The 20,710-nt window shown below is 41.3% G+C and overlaps 1 protein-coding gene across 11 annotated transcripts in view; it reads left to right on the top strand.

Moving 5' to 3' along the window:
- The window catches only part of CASK (calcium/calmodulin dependent serine protein kinase), a 770,397-nt gene that overhangs the window by 604,417 nt on the left and 145,270 nt on the right, over nt 1–20,710 (top strand). For 7 of the 11 annotated variants that reach the window (XM_033947669.1, XM_033947668.1, XM_033947673.1 and 4 more), the window contains exons 17-18: nt 11,937–12,005; nt 13,729–13,797. In XM_033947669.1, coding sequence (XP_033803560.1) covers nt 11,937–12,005; nt 13,729–13,797 — 138 coding nt within the window. The remainder of the gene's footprint in view (nt 1–11,936; nt 12,006–13,728; nt 13,798–20,710) is intronic. The other 4 variants (XM_033947671.1, XM_033947677.1, XM_033947675.1 and 1 more) reach the window with 1 other exon arrangement.

The raw sequence follows: 20,710 nt of genomic DNA, 5'->3' as shown, positions 1-20,710 counted from the left end.
TATATGATTTAAATAAATAATAAAGTTACCTAAATGTCACCATCAGTATTTATTTATTTCCCTCCCTTCCACCCCCTCTACCATGGATGTGTACAGGAAATGAATAAAGGAAATATTATCATAACTCCATAACTCAGTGGGCTCCAAACTTTATTAAATACACCACTAAATCCCTACATTCTGCATTAATTATTTCATATTTGTATGTAGTGCATACATTCACCCACCAAAAAGTGTAACTTATTCTGTCATGGTTTTTCCAGTTACTCGTGATCAATTGCATGGCTATGCCTGTCATGATCATAAAAAGACAGCTCTTGTATTTATTTAAAGTGGGTTTTACATGTAATATAGTTCCACAAATTATAGCCTCATATGTTAGTGGAACATTTGAATCCAAAACTAAATTTATTTGTCCCCAAATTGACTTCCAAAATATAAAAGGACAAAAATACAACAGATGATCTAAAGTCCCAATATCTATGTGACAATGCTAACATCTATTAGACTTAGAACTATCCATTTTATTTAACCAATCTGGGGTCCAGAAAATTCTATGTAACAAAAATAACCAAGTTTGTCTCATAGATGCTGATGTTGTACATTTCAATCTCCAAGTCATGGCCAACAAGATACAGAAATATACTGTTTTATCTCGATGCTCCAGATGTCTCTTAAGACTTATTTTTTGGCTTTTTATTCAAAAATCCAGAAATCAATTTGTACCACTGGGCAGCCTGATATCCTACTAGATCAGTTTGGTAGCAAAGGATCTGCAAGCTAAAATAAGTTTTTTAATGTTTCCATTCAGGGAACCCACTCTGAATAGCCCAGTGGCTTATCATTATTGATTGGCAAGCCCCTCTGAACTAATGAGGCATGCTGGTTATTGGTAGATTGTCGAGAAGTAGGCACTTTCTTTGATTCTTAGGAATGGTAGTACCAAGTTGTTTTTCTCTTAGGAGGTCTTTGCCTTTGAGTGTAATAAGTCTGTAATCCTTGATGTTAATGTGATTGACTGTTGTACAGCTGATAATTTCTTCTGTTATGTAACTGTGAAAGATACTGAAACCTGAAGCTGTTACTACCTCATATTAAAAAAAAAAGTATTCACACTCTGGTTGGTCACAGACTGCAGATAGATGGGAGTTTAGGGCAATAGTTTTTGATCAGTGTGACTATCTGTTTAATTTTTTCTTCAAATAAGTTCTCTCCAAGGCTAATCAGCCTTGTGGTTTCTCTGTCACCTTATGCACTGAGCCATACTGTTTTGCATGTTTCTTTTACTACTGCCATGGATCTAGATTCTGTATCGTAAACATCATTTCATAAAGTTCTTTGAGGACAGGCAGTATGTTTCCTGAAAATTATTGAGGGAAAGGCTTTAGCCATTAATAATAATAATAATTTTATTTCTTATATACCGCTATACCCTAAGTTTGAAGCGGTTTACAGTGAAGTCGTGTCTAGAGAGAGTACAGTGTTAACAGAAGGATAATACAGGATTATACAAAGTGAGCAGGTACTGGGTGATTACAATAAGGTACGAAATATTAACACAAAAAAACAGTTACAGTGTGTTTACAATGAGGTACAGGGTACTGGGGTGTTTACAAAAAGGTACAAGATATTAACAAGAGAACAGTTACAGGATGTTTACAATAAGATACAGGAAAGTTGAAGGAGAGGTGATCCAAGATGGCTGCGGTCGTGGTTCACTGAGCAACCGCCCGCAAACCTTACCTTGGGAAAACTTCTTTTCTGGCGTTTTTTCGCTGTGGACTTTTCATCATGCCAAAGAGGAGGGGAAAGGGAGCCTTTTCGGCCTCGCGGCGTCCCGGAATAGCCTCCTCTGGCAACATTGAGGAGTTGCTGAGACGGATGCAGGGCGCCATTGGAGCGTCGGTGTCGCCCCCGGCTGAGACACTTCCTAGCAACGGACTGAAGGCGTCTCTTCGGACTCATGAGATCTCGTTGAGCCCCGACGTTAGAATCCCTCCTCCCAACCCTCGAGCCGCCAGTTCCCCGGGAGTGGAGAGGCAGCCGGAAGTCGGCATGAGCTCCCACCCAGAGGCTGCAGGGAACGGCGAGACAAACACCGACTCAGGCTCACATGGATTGCAACAGAGCCTGAGTGCACATGAGGACATCACAACGCTGGGGTCAACCCTGACACAGGAGGAACGGAAAGGAGAGGATCCTTTGGCTGGTGAGCCTCATTTCTTACTATCAAATCTGCAGACTTTTAATATTGTAAAGCCCCAAGAAGTTACACTGGAGGCTTTATGGGATTTGATTGCCAATTTGGTTAAAACAGTAAATACTAATCATCTTCAAATTGAGGGGAAAATAAAAACTCAAGAGAAAGAAGTTCTTCAGATAAAACAAGACCTGGGAGAATCAAAACTAGATATCCAGAGTATTAAAGATCAACTTAAATCTTCCAAGTTGCTTCAGGACACTTTAATTAAGGACAATATAAATCTAAGAAGGAAGATAGAGACATTTGAAAATTTCTCTAGGAACAATAACTTAAGATTGATTAATTTTCCATGAATTTCAACAGTGACTCCAAGAGAAATGTTAAAGCGGTATTTGCTGGAGATATTGGAAGTGTCGGAAGATTCATTACCTCCTTTCACCCAGGTCTATTATTTACCTAATAAAAATCAGGATCTTCAAGAAAAAACTCAGGGACCAATTGATGTATCTGATAAAGAAGTTGCAATACCTGCTACATTGATTGTGACCTTGGCTATTACGTTGGATAAAAATTGGCTTTTGAGACGATTCTTCAAAAATAAAGAGAAAAGTTTCTTGATCTAAAGATACAGATGTTCCCAGATTTGGCAAGAGATACACAAAGACGTAGAAAGGAGTTTTTATTATTAAAACCTGGAGTTTTGGCTCTTGGGGGAACTTTCTATCTTCGTCATCCCTGCAAATGTATAGTTCAATATAATTCTCAGAAATATGTTTTCTTTGAGCCAAACCAGTTGACGGCCCTTCTCTCCTTGTCCCGCCTGGAGAAGGGGAAAGAATGAGGGCTTCAAGATATTAGACGCCTGAACACCAGATAACCACGTACCAATTATCTTTAAATAATATTTCTTTGTTAATTCCGTTTATTTTACATCATGGATCAATGGTGGACTTGAGAGATTATACAATATTTGGTTTCTATGTAAATTTAATGAGGTCTCTCTTTGTTCTTTTGTTGTAATCACTTTCTGTACAAGATTTATCTTGATTTGTTAATTTGAAATTTATAAATAAATAATAATAAAAAAAAAAGATACAGGAAAGTTCAAGGTGAGCGGGTACTGGTTGATTACAGTAAGGTTCAAGATATTGACAAGAGAACAGTTACAGGATGTTTACAATCAGATACAGGATGTTATACTAAGTTAGTTGAAGGATGTTGAAGGAAGTCATGCTGATAGCTTGTCATCTGCAGTTGATGAGTAGTGATTTTTAAATTCAGTCTGAAGTTTCCTACTGCTTCTTGAGTTCTAGGGTCTTTCCATATGCTAGAGAAAGCCTTAGGCATTTTATGTTCAAACAATTTTTATTAACGACAAAACACACAAAGAAGGTACAATGCAAAAGTGTCATCAAACTTTACAGTGTCATCAAAGGTTTGTTTTTTTTACAATAAACATAGCAGACAATCAACCTCCCAGCCCACCCAAGATCAACCTTTCTCCCCCTCCAGATATCCCTCCCCCCCCTTCCCCACATAAGCACCATAGAATAAGGAAATTGCCAACATTTTAACCTTATTCAGGTTGCCAGACATTATACAGAACTACCTCTCTGTGGATGCAAATGAAGGAGCTTGCTCAATACTGAAAGGTGTTCAAAAAGTACCCCCTACATCCACTGAGCTGGCTCCTGTGGTCTTAGGGGGTTTTGTTTTCTACAGAGCTGACTCTATTACCTTCTACAGAGCTGACTCTATTACCACCAACTGATGAGGGTACTATGTATTCTTATGTCCCAGAGCAGAATATGTAAATACATTTTTTTAGATTGTTTTGTATGTAGCTTAGGCAAATAGGGGATTCTGCCAAATCTTCAGCTGCAAATCTTGAAAAATGTAATGACATGATAATGTAATTGCCTCCTGTTTGGAGCTCATAGATTGCAAGATAATTTTTATATCTTGGCATTTATAGTACTGTATATATTTGGCAGTATAGCAGTGCTTTTAACAATTTTAGTAAAAATTTAGGGTAAGACTTGTTTTGAAACTTCCTATGTTGTATGTTTTCTGGGATCTCTCTGCTTTATGTAAGGTATGGTTCCAGTGGGCTAGCTATGCAATCCTCATTCTTCAAATAAGGCTCTCCATATAATAATCTGGGGATTCATATTCTCTTTGATGAGGAGAATCTTGGAAGTGGTATGATCCAAGAATAGGATCAGTATGCTCTATATCAGGCATGTCCAACAGGTAGATTGCGATCTACCTGTAGATTACCAGTCCCACTTGTCTCCATCTCTCCAGCAGCTCGCCCTATCGCTAGAAGAGAGCTCGTGCCAGCAGGTCGTCAACTGAGGGCTTGCCGCTACTGCTGATCCTTTGCCTGTCTTTTTTCCCTGCCTGTGGGAATCTTGCCTGTGGGTGTGTTGGGGGAGCTTGTTGTTTTAATGCCAGTAGTTTGTGGGTACCCCAGGGGGCCGCCACCCGTGCCCTGCGATGATACGCCATAGGCCTGGCGTCATACCTGATCTCCTGCCTCTCAGAATCACCCATTCCTGCCCTGCTCCAACACCCCATACAAGTGTGTTATATACCGGGTGAGCATGGGAAGTCGTGCACTCATGAAGCTCAAGGTGTGAAAAATAACAAAAAATGCAAAATGGCGCTAACGTAAATTACCAAAGTAATTTTATTGTTTTAATTTTTCCAATCATGACACCAAAAGAATAAAGCATAATTGCATTAGCGGTTACGTTAGCGGGAGATCGTTATAGTTGCCAAAATGCTGGCTTTCTGATAATGAGCTCAGTTCAATATCTCGAAACATCCCCATTATATACCTTTGGCTCAGTATGACATCATCAGTTTCTCAACCAATCAAAATTAACAAAGGAGGTGTTTAAAAGTTAGACAAAGAAAAAAGTTTCAGAAATTACTTTTGTTTGTTTACATTCATTTCTGAATATACATTAACATTTTATAACATTTCCAAGTAAGAGAAATCTGCAAACGTGCTGAAATATTCTGTCATTCTTAAAGGAAAAGAGGGCTCTCTGAGCTGACAGTTTCACACAGAAGCCTTCCTAGAAGAGAAGGAGGGGCTGGTTTTCCCCCTCTCCCTGCTAAAGACTGTTTCAGAATCAGATCTCTGATTCTAACTTAACCATTTCATTTTAAGTACTACAAATTCATTCATGCCACACATTCAGCACTTGCTTGGGTCCAAGCATCCCATACATTCATAACTTGGTTCACTTATATTTAATTCATATTTAATGCATGTTATATCTTAGTTTGGGATACTTAATCCTAGCCAGCCTAAGGCACATCTGGTATCAATTAACACCACGATGCTAGGAAGCCTAAACAAAGACTTGGAAAAAACTGAACACAAAATGGATTCCAAAGACACAAGAACCCAAAATGGAGTCACTGTATATCCTGGTTTCTTTCATGATTTGGCCTAATAGCAAAGTACATAAAAAGAATATTATTCTTTCCCTTAATATTAATCTGTAGTGTGTTTTTCTGGCCTTGACTGCATCCATATTCAGATTTGTATTCACCCGTTTTTCGTACGCTTCTATTTGGGCGTGGCCTTAACTAACACATATGCTTATATCTAACTAGAGTTACCCAGAATCATACGAAAAACCAGCACTTAATACTGCACTATCATATCCTGACGTCCATTCCATTACCGTCCCATAAACATCACCCCCTACTGGCCACGAGCCACTAATCCTCATGGGTGATATCCATTCGTCCATGCTTTACCTGAGTATGCTTACCGTATTAGTTGTCGTGTGCTGGTCGCTTTATAGTTCGCTTTCATTAAACATTTTCGGGCAGACACAACAAAGTGTCAAGAATTTGGTGATTTTGGCAGACTTTTCCAGTTTTGTTCTAACTTGCCTATGCCTTGCCTTCGAATTGGTTCAAACTACTGTGACTTTTGCTTGCCTCTGCAATTTTATTTTGCCTAGCCTTTGTGTTGATTCTACACTGCAATTTTATTTCGCCTTGCCTCTGCATTGATTCTACACTGTGTGCAGAATTTATTAAATCGCGTGTGGTGGTATTTGAATTTGTTTGGTGCTATTTGATTTTATCTGGTTTGCTGGACAGGTGCTTGAGTTTTGTTGATGATTGTTTGGTGGTATTTGATTATTGGTGTAGGTATGATGAATTATTTTTTCACTTTTAGAACTGCATGTGTGGTTTTGGCATCTCCAGTCCTTGTATTGCATATCATCCAGAGATCTTCAGTTCCTGTTGATCTTTAATACTTTGGGGCAGTGACAGTTTTGGATGAGATTCAGCCAGTGTTTATACTAACTTAGCAGATTTGGCCTTCTTACATCCAGCCACCCCAGTATAACGAAGATGAGTGTTCCAAAGAAGAGCAAAACCTACCACTTTCATGATGAATGGTAAATGTACTACATCATCATGGTGAAAGACAAGTGTTGTCTAATTTGTAACGCCCCAGTATCCTTGCCCAAAAAGAGTAATCTGGAATGTCATAAGGCTCTGCATAGCAATAAGTTTGCTGATTTTCCACCCCAAAGTGAAATTTGTAAACTAAAGCTCAAAGAATTTAAATCAAAATTGGCTACTCAGCAACAGTTGATGGCGAAGCCAAGGTCACATTCGGTCAATGCAACCATAGCATCCTTCAAGGTCAGCAACCTGATTGCAAAGAAATGCAAACCTTTCACTGAAGAGGCATTTGTAAAAGATTGTTTTCTTGAAGCAGCTGACAATCTTTTTGAAGGATTTAAAAATAAGAAAGAGATCATAGCTGCTATTCAAGATGTACAATTGTCAAGAAACACCGTCGTGTGGTAAATAGAAAATATGTGTAGAAACACAACTGAACAATTGCTGGAGGATATTTCAAATTGTGTTGCTTTCTCACTCCAACTGGATGAATCTACAGACATAAGAGACATAGCCCAGTTACTAGTCTTTATCCGGATGGTTTTTGAAGACTTCAGTGTTAAAGAAGAACTATTTGGAATGATTTCTTTAAAAGGGAGAACTACTGGTCAGGAAATATTCAGTTTTTTCTATTCTTTTGTGACAAAGTGAAATCTTCCATTGCATAGACTTGTTTCTATCATTACTGATGGAACAAGAGCAATGACAGGTGAGGTTAAGGGATTCATAGCCTCTGTAGACAGCATGATGACTTCCCAGCTCATGAGGGTGGACCAACATCGAATGCCACCATTTCTAGGTGGATCCGGATGGCCATTTCATCTGCCTGCATCACAGCTGGAAAGCGACATCCTATTTCTGAGGAGGCCAACTCCACATGAGGCGTGGCTTCCTCGTGGGTAGAATCTTCAGTGGTTTCCCCAGAAGAGATTTGTAGTGCCGCCATTTGGTGTTCTCTGCACACATTCATGAAGTTTTGCAGGATGGAGGTGGCAGCCAAAGAGAATTCTGCATTTGGATTATCTATCCTGGTAACTGGCTCAACAGTCCCACCCTATGTTTTAAGGACTGCTCTGCTACGTCCTGTTTGTTCAGGAATAGAGTGGGGTTTTATAAGAAGGAAAAATTAGGTTCTTACCTTGGTGATCTTTTTTTTCTTGCAAACTCTCACTCTATTCCTGAACCCTGCCCTGGAATTCTGATTCGCTGGTTGTCTTGTTTACATATGCAAATATTTTGTCCTTTCCTCCAGGGGGGTCTCTCGTGGATGTGCCCCCATTCTGTTGGTGAAGGCTGGGTCTCGTCGTTTTATTGTTCTGTTATCCAAAAAAGTTTGATTGTTGCAATGTTTATTGATATGAGCAGATTAGACTTGCTTCTCGGGGAGTTCCCCATACCCCTCCTCAGGGCAGGATTAATTCATTGAGGGCCCCTAGGCACTCAATTTCACTGGGCCCCCAGCCCCACCCATGCCGTGCCCCACCCCACCATGCCCTGCTCCCCTGCCCCGTCCCCATTATTTACCTATTTTCTTATTTACTTCCACTTTATTTCTTTTAATAATAATAAAAGCTTTATTTATATCCCGTCATACCTTTTCAGTTCAAGACAGTATACAACAAGATTACATTACATTACATTAGTGATTTTTATTCCGCTTGTACCTTGCGGTTCAAAGCGGATTACATAAGAAGAGAACTGGACATTTCCAGGATGGTACATGACAATAGAGAATACAGTTTGAGGATAGAGACTTAATAACAGAATGATAGTAAAGACTTAATAACATCGGAAGATGTTTTGGACGGCAGTGTTTTGGTTTCTTGGGGGATGGGGTGAGGGAGGTCAAGATCAACAAGAGATGCTGTAAGGACAGCGAGGTTACATCAGTTAGATTTTGGAAGGTGTGGAGGACAGTTGAGTGAATAGAGTGGTAGGGTAGGAAGAAAGATTACCATACCAGTGCCAGTGTACAGTTTTTCTTCTATGCAGTCTCTAAACAAATCCCCCCCCCCCCATCTTTCCTAAAGGAAGAGATCTTAAGCTGGCAGGGCTTTGGGAAGCCAGCCAATTTATATTTTGCATTTGGGTAGGAACCATGGGGCAAGAAAATTTAGTGCCCATCATTTTATTGGACCAATACATTTCTCACTTAGCTTTCAGAGGTTAAAACCTCTTTCTTCAGGTCAGTAAACTATACTGCTGTTACAGTATCCCTGCCCTGACCTGAGGAAAGGAGTTACGGTCTCTGAAATAGTAAAAAATGTATTAAAATTAGTCCAATAAACAGGATCACTTTGTTTCCATTTTCTATTAATAAACGATTATCAACACAGTTACAATAATACTTTATCCTAAAACATAAATAAATAAAACAAATACTTTTTTTCTACCTTTGTCTGGTTTCTGCTTTCCTCTTCTTCTCATCATTTTCTTCCTTCCATCCACTGTCTGTCTTCTCTCTGCCTCTTCCATCTGCTCTTTCTATTCCTCTTCCAGAAACTGTCTGCCTCTTTCTTCCATCTCTCTCCCCCCCCCATTGGTGTGGCATTCATCTACTTCTCTCTGCTCCCCCCATGGTGTGGCATCTGTCTTCCCTTCCAACTCTCCCTCACAGCAGATTTTAGCATCTCTTCCTTTCCTCCCCACAGATCTGGTATCTGTCTCCTTCCTCCTCCCAGGTCTGGAATCTCTCTCCTCCCCTTCCCTTGCTCTGGCATCTCTCTCCTCTCCCTTCTTCCTGTTCTTCGCTGGTCTTCCTTCTCAATTTTCTTACTATTCAGTCCTCAATTTCCCTATTTCATTGTGTTTTATCTATAGCTTGCCACCTCTTTCCCTCACCTCTTCCAGTATCTAACTTTATCCTCTTCCCCCAATCCAGCATGTGCCCTCTTTCCTTTCTCCTCACAACTTCCTTCCAGCGTATGCTCCCCTCTCTCACCCCCTTCATTCAATGTCTGTCCCCCCTCTCTCTTGCTCCTTCCATTCACTGCCCTCTGCCCTTTCCATTCAGTATCCGCCCTCTCTCTCTCTTCCATATGGCATCTTCCCTCTTTCTATGTCCCTTCAATAAACTGTCCTGTGCCCTTTCTCTCCTTGTACATGATTCATTTCAGCTTCATCTCCTCTCCATTTTTCTGTCTCCATCCCCTTTCCATTTTTCTGTCTCCACCCCTTCTCCTATGCTCTGGCATCTCTCTCTTCTTCTTTTCTTCCTTCTCACTCAACCCCATGGCCTGACATCTCTCTCCTTTCCTTCTCTTCTATCTCTTCCTCCCCCTTCATGCTCTGGCATCTCCTCTCCTTCCTTTCCCTCTGATCTGGCATCTGTGTCCTTAGTTTCCCTTCCCTACCCCCATTCCCTGGGCATCTTTCGGTTCTCCTTTTCTTTTATCTCCCTCCCCCCTGAAGAGCATGACAATGAAGTTCCCCATGTGTGCAGCGGCAGTCAGTTGATTGCCAGCCACCGAGGAACGTCAGGAGAAAGACACTTCGGCGCATGCGCAGGTTCCCGCACATACGCAAAGATGCCCCAAAGTAGGCCGCAAGGCTGGCTAAGGTGTGGGAGTGCACCAAAGACTCCTAAAGGGGCCGGGAAGAGCAGAGAAGGCCCGGGGAAGCCAGAAGACGACGTTGGGTAGGTGTTTGGACCCCAGCCTGGTGAGCGTTGGGGTCTGGAAGAGTTATTGTGCCACGATTGGGGCCCAAGTGGGGGGGGTTTGCCAACAGGCGTTGGAAGCGCTCCGGAAGACTGGGCTCAGTCCAGCATCAGAGAGGGCGTGTTTATTTGGTGAAGGGAAGCCGACGCATTGTTCGGGCCCCACAGCCTGGGTTCAGTTCACTTGCGGGCGGTGGGAGGGAAGCTGACTTCATCAGGCAGTCGGGGGCCCCCTGCCATGTTTGCTCCCCCGCTAATACTGGCCTTGGGGCGCCCCCTGATATTTTCAGGCCCAAGGCACGTGCTACTGGGCCTACCCTTTAATCCGGCTCTGCCCCTCCTTCTTTTGTGTCTTGTATAGGAATAACTATTTGCTTTGTCACACAATGGAAGTTGGAGGGCAGTCCAGAGTTAAGAAAGGAGGAGTAAAACTATGCAAATTAGGCTTCCTACAAGAGATCTTGTGAGGTGGGATTTGACTACCCGTTTGTTCAGGAATAGAGTGAAGGTTTACAAGAAAGAAGATTACCAGAGTAAAAACCTAATCTTCCTTCATGCTCAGGAGGCTTCTCACTTGAATTTTCCTGAGCTTTGGTAGGAGAGCCTGCAGTCCAGCACAGGAGCTTTTAGGGATAACTTCACACATACATGTGTCTGCACATCTTCTGCTCATCCATGGAGAAAAATCACATATGATAACTATTGCACTTTCCCAGATTACAAATTCCAAGAGGATAATACAATTTGTCTTATTAAATCATTTGTCATTACATTTATAATGAAAAGTGAAGTATTTTCCTGACTTTGCAGTGTCTAGACTTCCATTACCATATTTTTAGTAAAGTGCTTTTGAAAGCACAAGGCATTTCCCATTCAAATGGAAATAGCTACATTCAGACTTATAATACAAGGTGAGACCTCTGTTTTCAGTTTTTGTAGTAGTTTAACTTTCTGGGAATTTATCAGTGTTTTTTTTCAAGAACAAGACGAACAGGAATAAAAGCAGTGTGAAAATGACTATCCATTTTTTATGGTAAACATTGGAGTTAGTTTTGATGGAGACTCACGCCCTTCCATTTTCCTCTTCCCACAGCCCCATTGTTCACTCAACCTCAATTGCCCAAGGCACTCCATTTTTTATTCCCCCCACTACCAAGAGCCCCAATTTCATACTCACTCTTGACTGGCTCCTGCCTGCCTTCCTTGGCCTTTAGATACTTACAGCTAATATCGTATCGTCCCTTGTTCGGGACCATCTTGAGAATATCATGGGATTATGGGTACTGTATGACCACATAAGGCTGAGAATCCTCAATCTCTATCTCACCTTGACCTCATATTGCATATTGCTATGCTGCTTCTATTTGAGTGCTGGAGCCAGAGTTGTGGCCACAGTCACTAATTTGAAACGGCAGCTACTCTAGATTGAAAATTGGGTTAACCCATTTTCACCTTTCTTTAAATCAGAAAATTTGTAAGTAGAAATTAGTTTACAGCAAATACAGAAGTCCCTAAATAGAATCAAAGTCAATATGCTGATTATCTCCACTGGTTTCTCTGCCCATGCTTTAACAGTTATCTTTTACATTTTAATTAAAGGAAGCTGCTCTCTTTTTTTTATTTCTCTAGAGGGAGATGCGAGGGAGTATCACGTTCAAGATTGTGCCAAGCTACCGCACTCAGTCTTCATCATGTGAGGTAATGAATTGCTTGGAGCCATATGACTAACTGCCTGCTGATGGCTGGGTGTTATAGCTTTCTGCCCATGCTGTTAGATCATGCACACCAATTTTAAGATAAAGATAACGGAACAGTGGGAGTAGATCTTGCCTCAGCCCTACCTTCATATACCTCCAAGGTTCAACATCTGTGGTCCATTTTGTTAACCAACCAGTCATCAAGGGCTTCATGGGGTTCTTATATAGCTCATAGAAGACAATTCTGGTTTCTCAAAGTGCAAAAAATGCATCTATTTAATCATAAGAAACTAACAGATGAGTACTTATATGAAATGGTTGAGGAAAATTTTTTAAATAAATTCTTTTTTTTCAATTCTATATGAATAAAGCAGTCAGTAGTTACATATTTGAGAAATGTATGAGAAGAAAAATAATTGGCAGATCGCACTGAAAGGGTAATCCAACTAATGGCTTGAAATTTATTTTATCCAAAAAACAATTAACATTCTCTTGAGGCACATTTTCAAGTAAATCATAAACAAAAAGCTGGGTTCCTAAGTCTACAGCCATACTGTATGAAATCTCTGGAAGGAGGTTAGAAGGCCATAGAGACTGACAGAGTTCCTGCAGAAGTGGCTGCATTCTCTCTGTACTGTTCCAGAATACCGTATTTTTCACTCTATAAGACTCACCTGACCATAAGACACATGTACGTGTAGAAGAGAAAAAACCAAGAAAAAGTAATTCTGAACCAAATGGTGTACCCTGTCCCACCACCCTGCCATGTACCCTGTCCTCCCTCTGGTGAGGCAGCCCCCCACCCCCCCTCAGTACCTTCTTTAATTCTGGTGATCCAGTGCTATATGGGCAGGAGCTTTCTGCGCTCCTGCCCCTCCCTTGCTGGACAGCTGCCTCCTCATCTCTTGCGGCAGAGTAACGCACAAGGCAGGCGCAAGCTTTTTACACTGCTGCCTAGTCCCGCACCACTCCCTGAATTGCTGCCATCAGTTCTCACGAGTCCCGCAAGATCCGATGGCAGCCATCCAGGGAGCGGCATGGGGCCATGCCGGAGTGCAGAAAGCTTGCGCCTGCTTTGTGCGCCGCTCTGCTACAAGAGATGAGAGAGGGGCAGGAGCGCAGAAAGCTTCTGCCGATATAGCGCTGGACCATCAGAATTTTAAAAAGGTACTGGGGGGGGGTTAAAAAATTGTTATATTCGTTCCATAAGACGCACCTACATTTCCAACCACTTTGGAGGGGTTGGGGGGAAGTGCATCTTATGGAGCGAAAAATATGGTATGTTTCTTTTCATGCAAATTTATAGGCAATAACTTGTGTACATATTGTCAGGTTTCCAAGCACAAATCAAATATGAAGCAATTCTTGTTAAGTTCTAACTTAATGAAATATGAAATCCTGCATGCTCTTGCAATGACTCTGTCAGTTTCAATAAAATTAGTTACTGTGTCTAAAGCTCTATCCAGTTGACATTGTCTCGTGAGGTTATATTTGTATGTAAGTGTCTGAAGCTCCACAAGGTGGCATCCCTCAGAACTACAATGGCAGGTTTAAGCAAAGCTCGTTAGAGGCTGAGTTTGAAAGACTCTTCCAATTTGTAAGATTTATATTGTGGATCACATCGCAGGTTTATACATTTGGGACTAAAGTTGTTGATGTAGAAATGCGGTGAATGTGTTCCTTTGCTCGTGTTATGTGTTAATGAACCTTGTGTCTTATTACAGAGAGATTCCCCCTCTACATCCAGACAGTCCCCAGCTAATGGTCATAGCAGCATTAACAATTCTATTTCGGTAAGACTACCAGTCACACACACAGAAAAAAAAAAATTAAAACAATGTTCAGATTTTATTGATGCTCACCAGTTACTGTTCTACGTACATTTAGTGAAAATTTGCTAATTCCCCATTTATTCATTTAAAGAGCCTTTACTATGGGGCAGTCCATTATTTGAAAGATTTATCATTATAGATATATCATTAAGGAATACAGGGTTAGCCATTTGTTCAAATCTTTACTTTATCGTTGTTGTTTAGATACTAGGCTTTTAAAAATATGGATCCAAAACCTAAAACTCTGTGGAGCAGATGTTTCCCATCTTAAGTGTTTTTTATTTTGCGAGAGTAAGCTAAAGAGTATGCATTATTTCCGCTATCTGAATTGAAGAATTGGTGTGCCTCCTGCTGCTATTGTGACGCGTTACCCATATTTCATGAAGCATCAGCTTGGCCTGAAGAGAAAACCTACTGTAAAATATAAAGTGAGCTGCAGGCGGCTTCAAACTGCTCTACGGTGCATTCCTTTTCCATGACATCTTTAACACAAAGTATTTGCTGCTCAGTTCGCTTCTGTCCTTTTTTAAGATGTGGGGAAAAATTTAGTATAGAATGTTTTTCTTAATTTTTGGGAATATCTGTGTGTGCAAATTTCCAGGAACATTTTTTCTGTGGCATCAAAGCTTAATGTGTTTGGACTCTGGTAACCTATATGTTTTCCTCAAAAAGAATTATCTTTTCCTCTGCAAGCACACCAAGCTGTCTAGTGCTTGTATTTCAGTCCATCAATTCATTTTCTTAATGAATTTTGATTATAGCAGACCAAAGGTCTAAAATGTAAATTACTGATTATACTTAAAACAATATATCCACCTTAGACTTGGATTTTTTTTCTCCAAAATTAAATTTAATACACACATTGCTGACCCCAATCCTTGTTACCCATTAGATGATTTTTGTGGTAAAGATCAACAGATCCTGTGGTATACTACTTGAAGGAAGATTACATATTTTTTTGTCTATCTCAAACATGGTTTGGAATTTTAAAATAATAAGTTGTAGATGCCTCTTATTCAAGTTTTATTTAAAATTTGATTAATCGCTTAATCTTACTTCTAAATGATGTACAAAAAAAATAAAAGGTTTAAAAACATACAGGGAGGTACAATATATGAGACATGGACTTAACATACAAGACTTACAGTTCCAATGGGGAAGGGAGGTGAGAAATACAATATGAAATAGGAAAGAAACGAATATGGGAAAAACATAAGATATTGTATTAAGTTAGTGTATATGTGACTAGGCTTTGAGAGCTCTGCTACCTTCAGCAGGTATTACCAGAATTTTTGCCATCAACAGTTAAACTGAGATCAGCTGAGAGTAATAATACTAGAATTTGGAGTTTGTGGATTTTCTAGAGATACAGGCTTAAAAATCTAGTTATTAAAGATTTATTTTTAAATTTGAAAAAGTTATCTGTTAAATTGGCATGGCATAAAGACAAATAACTATGCATAGTTCAGCATGGAACCAGCCTGGGTATTAAAATGGTCCTTTATACAATCCTTCATAACATGATGGTATCACTGTGAATGCTGATATATGTATTGATGCCAATTCTAAGTGCTCTGGTATGGTTAAGGAGACATTAAAGAAAACTTAATTGTAAATTTAACTTGGAAATATGTGAAGTGGTTCAGTTACAACATTTAAGATATACAAGTTAAGAGAATCAGAGTTACAGATACCGTGTTTCCCCAAAAATAAGCCCTAGTTAATATCAACCCCTGATGCACCCCCCCCCCCCCCCCCGAATGACCCCCAACACAACACTAGTTGGGGAATGACTCCATCCCTGACACTAGTGCTGCCCAATTAGGCAAAAAAATTGGACTTGTAGATTCAGCGACCCCACCCCAGTGAGACCTGACATACCTCCACTTCAAAGCCTCCTAAAGCAGCAGCAGCACTCTAAATGGGCTGCTTCACAGCCATCCCTGCCAGGACCTTCCCTCTGCCACATCATTGATGACATCATTAGTGATTTGGCAGAGGGAAGGCCCGGCAGGGAAGGCTGCAAAGCAGCCCGTTCAAAGCGCTGCTGTTTTTGGAGGCCTCAGACATATGGGATGTCAGTCTCACGGTAGGAGGGTCAGTGAGGTTCTGCTGCACAGGGGGATGGGAGGGATAGAAAGATGCTGCACAAGAGGATGGGGAGAAGGAGGAAAGATGCTGCAATTGGAGGGAAGAAAGGAAAGAGGAAGAATTGGAATGGAGGAGAGGAAGGGAGAGATGATTGTTGTTCATGAAAAAAAATAAGACATCCTCGAAAATAAGCCATAATGTGTTTTTTTGCAGCAAAAATTAATATAAGACCCTGTTTTATTTTTGGGGAAACATGGTACTTAGCAACTCATAACTCTGCTCCCTTCTTCACAGATATTAAATCACAGTTGTCTGAAATATACAGTGACCCCTGAGGATATTAATATTTTTCTATTGTCATCTTCTGAGAAGAGGTGCCTAGAGTTTGGTATTAACAATTTTCCCTTGGGGTATCACATTAGAAACAAAAAGTGCAAGGTCCAACTGGTGGCTCAGTAGCAGCATTGGCGTGTGGCAAGTCTCTGATTTGTATTACAGTGTGGTGACTACCTTGGGTAATGGGAATTTATTTAAATGTACTAAGATACCAAATATGACTGATAACCATTTTATGTAGTTTACAATGTAGTCTAACCATAAATTTTCCAAAAACTCTTTCATTAGTGTCCTGAAAATACAAAGTAGCATTCACAGTTCCTGGAGGAGGAAGGAATCCTGGCCATTGGCAGGGTGACACTTGGAGCCCTGGTCAGTGGCTTCTGGCCTCAGGATGATTGCTGCAGTGAATGAACTAGGAATAGTTAGGAGGGTGTATTTAAATAGGGATGACATTTCTGAGTAGTTGCAAATGAAGGCTCATTGTGCCAGGATCCTAGCATTGGTTCCTAATGAGCTGGAAGGAAGACGAGATAGGAAAGTTAGCTGAATCAAGAAAAGAAACAACAAAGTATTTTCATTTCTCAGGAAGCCAATGGCCAGGTGCTGAAAGGTACTCTCCCTTAACAGTTTATACAGCGTACTGTCCAGCTCTGTAGCTTTCTATATATATACATGATGCAGTTGTTGGGAGTAAAATGATTTGTATAGGTGCCAGCTTGATCATTGTAATAGATTCTTGAGCATCCTTAATAGTAAACAAACTCATAGTAACATAGTAAATAATAGCAGATAAAAACTTGTGTGGTCCATCTAGGCAGCCAAACCAACCACACCTGCCATTCTGTTCAGGTTACACTCTTTCATGATTAAATACTAGCATGACAAACAGGGCAGTTGGCAATTTGTCACAATGCCAGCCGCATATAGGCAGTTATTTGTGATACAGTCGTGAAAGAGTGGTTTTCTATTTTGTCTGCAGAGTAATAATAATAATAACAGTTTATATACCGCAGGACCGTGAAGTTCTATGCAGTTTACAATGATTATAAGGTATTACAGATCGAGTGGAATAAACAAAGTTCAGAGTTGGTGAATAACAGTTCTTTACCCCATAATGCTGCTTTATGTGAGATTATGGGGTAAAGACTAGAGAGTTGCGCGGGGACAGAAATCCCACCCATCCCCGCCAAAGTCCCACCCGTCCCCATGAGGACTCCCACCCGTCCCCGCGAGGAATCCCTCCGTCCCCGCCCGTCCCTGCGAGGAATCCCCTACGTCCCCACCCGTCCCTATAAACTACAGAAATAGTTATTTCATTTAATTATGCTACTGAATTAAAGGCTCTGGTAGAAACCCATTTAAAAATAAGCAAAAAGACTTTATTAATTTGGAAATATTAATTGGGAAGAATACATACTTTGTAAATGGGTTTCTACCAGAGCCTCTAATGTTTATAAATTTTTATCAACACAACTAATATACTACTTTATCCTGAAGCGCAAAAAAAAAAAAAAAAAATTTTTTTCCTACCTTTGGTGCCTGGTTTCTGCTTTCTTCATGTTCTCATTCAATTCCTTCCATCCATTGTCTCTCTTCTCTCTGTGTCTTCCATTTGCTCTGTTACTGTGCCTCTCCCTTTCTCCCCCCTCCCAAATTGGTCTGGCACCCATCTTCTTCTCTCCGCTCCCCCATAGTCTGGCATCTCTGTCTTCTTCCCTGCCAGCGTCTTCTCCCCACTCTCTCTTCCCCATTTCCTTTCAGCATCCTTCTCCCCCCTCTGCCTTCCCCATTTCCTTTCAGCATCCTTCTCCCCCCTCTGTCTTCCCCATGTCCTTTCAGTGTCCTCCCCCCGTCTTCCCCATGTGGTTTTCAGCGTCCTTCTCCCTCCTCTGTCTTCCCCATGTGCTTTCAGCGTCCTTCTCCCCCCTCTGTCTTCCCCATGTGCTTTCAGCGTCCTTCTCCCCCTCTGTCTTCCCCATGTGCTTTCAGCATCCTTCCCCCCCTCCCGTCTTCCCCATGTCCTTTCAGCGTCCTTCTCCACCCCTTTGTCTTCCCAAGTGCTTTCAGCGGCCTTCTCCCCCCTCAGTTTTACCCATTTCCCTTAAGCGTCTTTTCTTCTCCACTCCACCTTTCCTTCCTTTCTCCCTCCCTGCCCCTTACCTTTGTGGCGCTTCCCCACACGACCGACAACAGAACAGGCCCGGTCGGACAAATCGCCCTGTCCTGTAGCCGCGAATCTAAATTACCTTCTTAAAGCAGCTGGAGTAGTGAAGCTGCTGTAAGAGGTAATTTAGATTCGCGGCTACAGGGCAGGGAGGTTTGTCGGCCGGGCCTGTTGTCGGTCGATCGGGGGACCTGACCGGCTGTGCACATTCCCTGGGGCGGACCACCCCCCCCCTCTTTCGTACGCCATTGCCTTCTCCCTACCTGCCCTGCCGCACACAGCCGACCGGAAGTCTTCCCGATGTCAGCGCTGATGTCGGAGGAAGGGAGGGCTTTGCTTAAGCCCTCCCTCCAACGTCAGCGCTGACATCGGGAAGACTTCCGGTCGACTGTGTGCTGCGGCAGGGCAGGTAAGGAGACTACCCTCGCGGCTCGAGTCGTGCACTGCGATCCAATCCCGCAGGAACCCCGTGACCCTCGGAGGCGTCCCCACGGGATCCCCGCGACCCTAGGGGACGTCCCCATGGGATCCCCGCGACCCTAGGGGGCGTCCCCACAGGATCCCCGTTACCCAAAGGGGGAACCCGCGGGATTCCCGTCATCCCCGTTCCCGTGCAGCTCTCTAGTAAAAACCTGGAACAACTGCTCGTGCCTACTACTTATAGGGAATTCAGGAAACGCCTAAAAACACATCAGTTCCTGAAGTACTTAGGTAACTGACCTATACAATCTTAGTCCTCAACAAATGATCTTTAGAACTGTTATTCTCTAACTCTGAACTTTGTTTATTCTACTCGATCTGTAATACCTTATAATCATTGTAAACTGCATAGAACTTCAAGGTCCTGCGGTATATAAACTGTCAATTCATGACTATACCCTATCTTTCAACATTTTATTTGCTAATTTTAACCTTAAGATATCTTCCCCTTCCTCACTGAAAGTTATAACACCCTCACTCATAGCATATGATATGAATGTAATATAAAATATGTATACTTCCTTTTTATCCAGGACATACTAGTCCAGACTAATGAGTTATGTCTATCCACCAGCAGAAGGAGACAGAGAAAATAGTTCCAAGCAATTCACCCCTAAAGATATTGTGTACCCTGAAAGATTCTGTATTTTTTTATGTCTTTTTATTTGATGTTAGATGGATCATGCAGCTCTTCTTGGTTGTTTCATGTTAGCTCTTGTCCCAGCTAGTTCTGGATTTCAGTTGAGCAAGGGGTCTATGCTGCTTAAACAAGGTCTTATCAAAGCCATGATGACACCCAGTGTCTTCCCCTCCCTTGCCTGTTCTTCTTTAAAGTAAGGCAACTGTAAGGAATTTAATAAAGTGTGGATTCTTCTCGTTCCTCGGTTATTAACTATTTGGCAAGTTATGGTACTTTCTCTCACTAAGATAAGTTTATATTTTCCTTTGCTTTGGCGACCTGACTGATTCATCATTTAAAATATAAAGAAGGATTTGTCTCTGCTCCTCTGACTATGCGAGCTATTTTATATGTCCAGAGGCTATTTTTTCTTGGCAGGCACTTCAATTTAATTTGGCATTCACTCATATTTTTCTCCTACAAAGCTTTGTACTCTCTCTGAATGGACCATTTTGGCAGGCTTCTTTTTTCCCTTCATTCAGAGGTAGCTTGGGCCTGCTATGTATTAAGTGCGAATGGGCTTCCTTGAGACTTTTGTTTACTCCCCCCCCCCACCCCCCTCATTTTTTTTGATGCAACCTTGTTTGGCCCCAGCTCAGTGAAGACAGCTTCATATTGCAATATACAGGGGGTTTCTGTGAGGTTACTTGTCTGTATCTGGCTGTAGATTATGAGAGCGAGTCAAAGTACAAAATAACCAAGAAGCACAAAAAAGAAGCATACATATAAGGGGCCTTCGTTTGAGCAGTCAAACTTCAATTTATTTGAAGGACCCGACACGGTCCATGTTTCGGCATATCTGCCTGCATCAGGGGTCTACATAAAAACGTACATGTACATCATATCAGTGGACAGGTACAATATAAAATAACAATGTATAAACAACTTAAACAAAATTCATTAATAATCCTAATGGTGTTTTACAATTAAAAAGCATTAAGTGATAAAAACATGCTATGAATGCATATATTATGAATAATCGGATAGAAAACAGAGGGTGGGGTTAAATGATAATTTTTCTCAATGGAGGAGAGTAAACAGTGGAGTCTGTACTGGAACCGGTGCTATTTAACTTATTTATAAATGATCTGGAAATTGGAACAACAAGTGAGGTGATTAAA

Source organism: Geotrypetes seraphini, chromosome 6 (assembly GCF_902459505.1).
Source record: "Geotrypetes seraphini chromosome 6, aGeoSer1.1, whole genome shotgun sequence".
Lineage (NCBI taxonomy): Eukaryota > Metazoa > Chordata > Amphibia > Gymnophiona > Dermophiidae > Geotrypetes > Geotrypetes seraphini.
The sequence above is the reverse complement of the archived record's forward strand: the minus strand, read 5'-3'. Positions and strand labels throughout refer to the sequence as shown.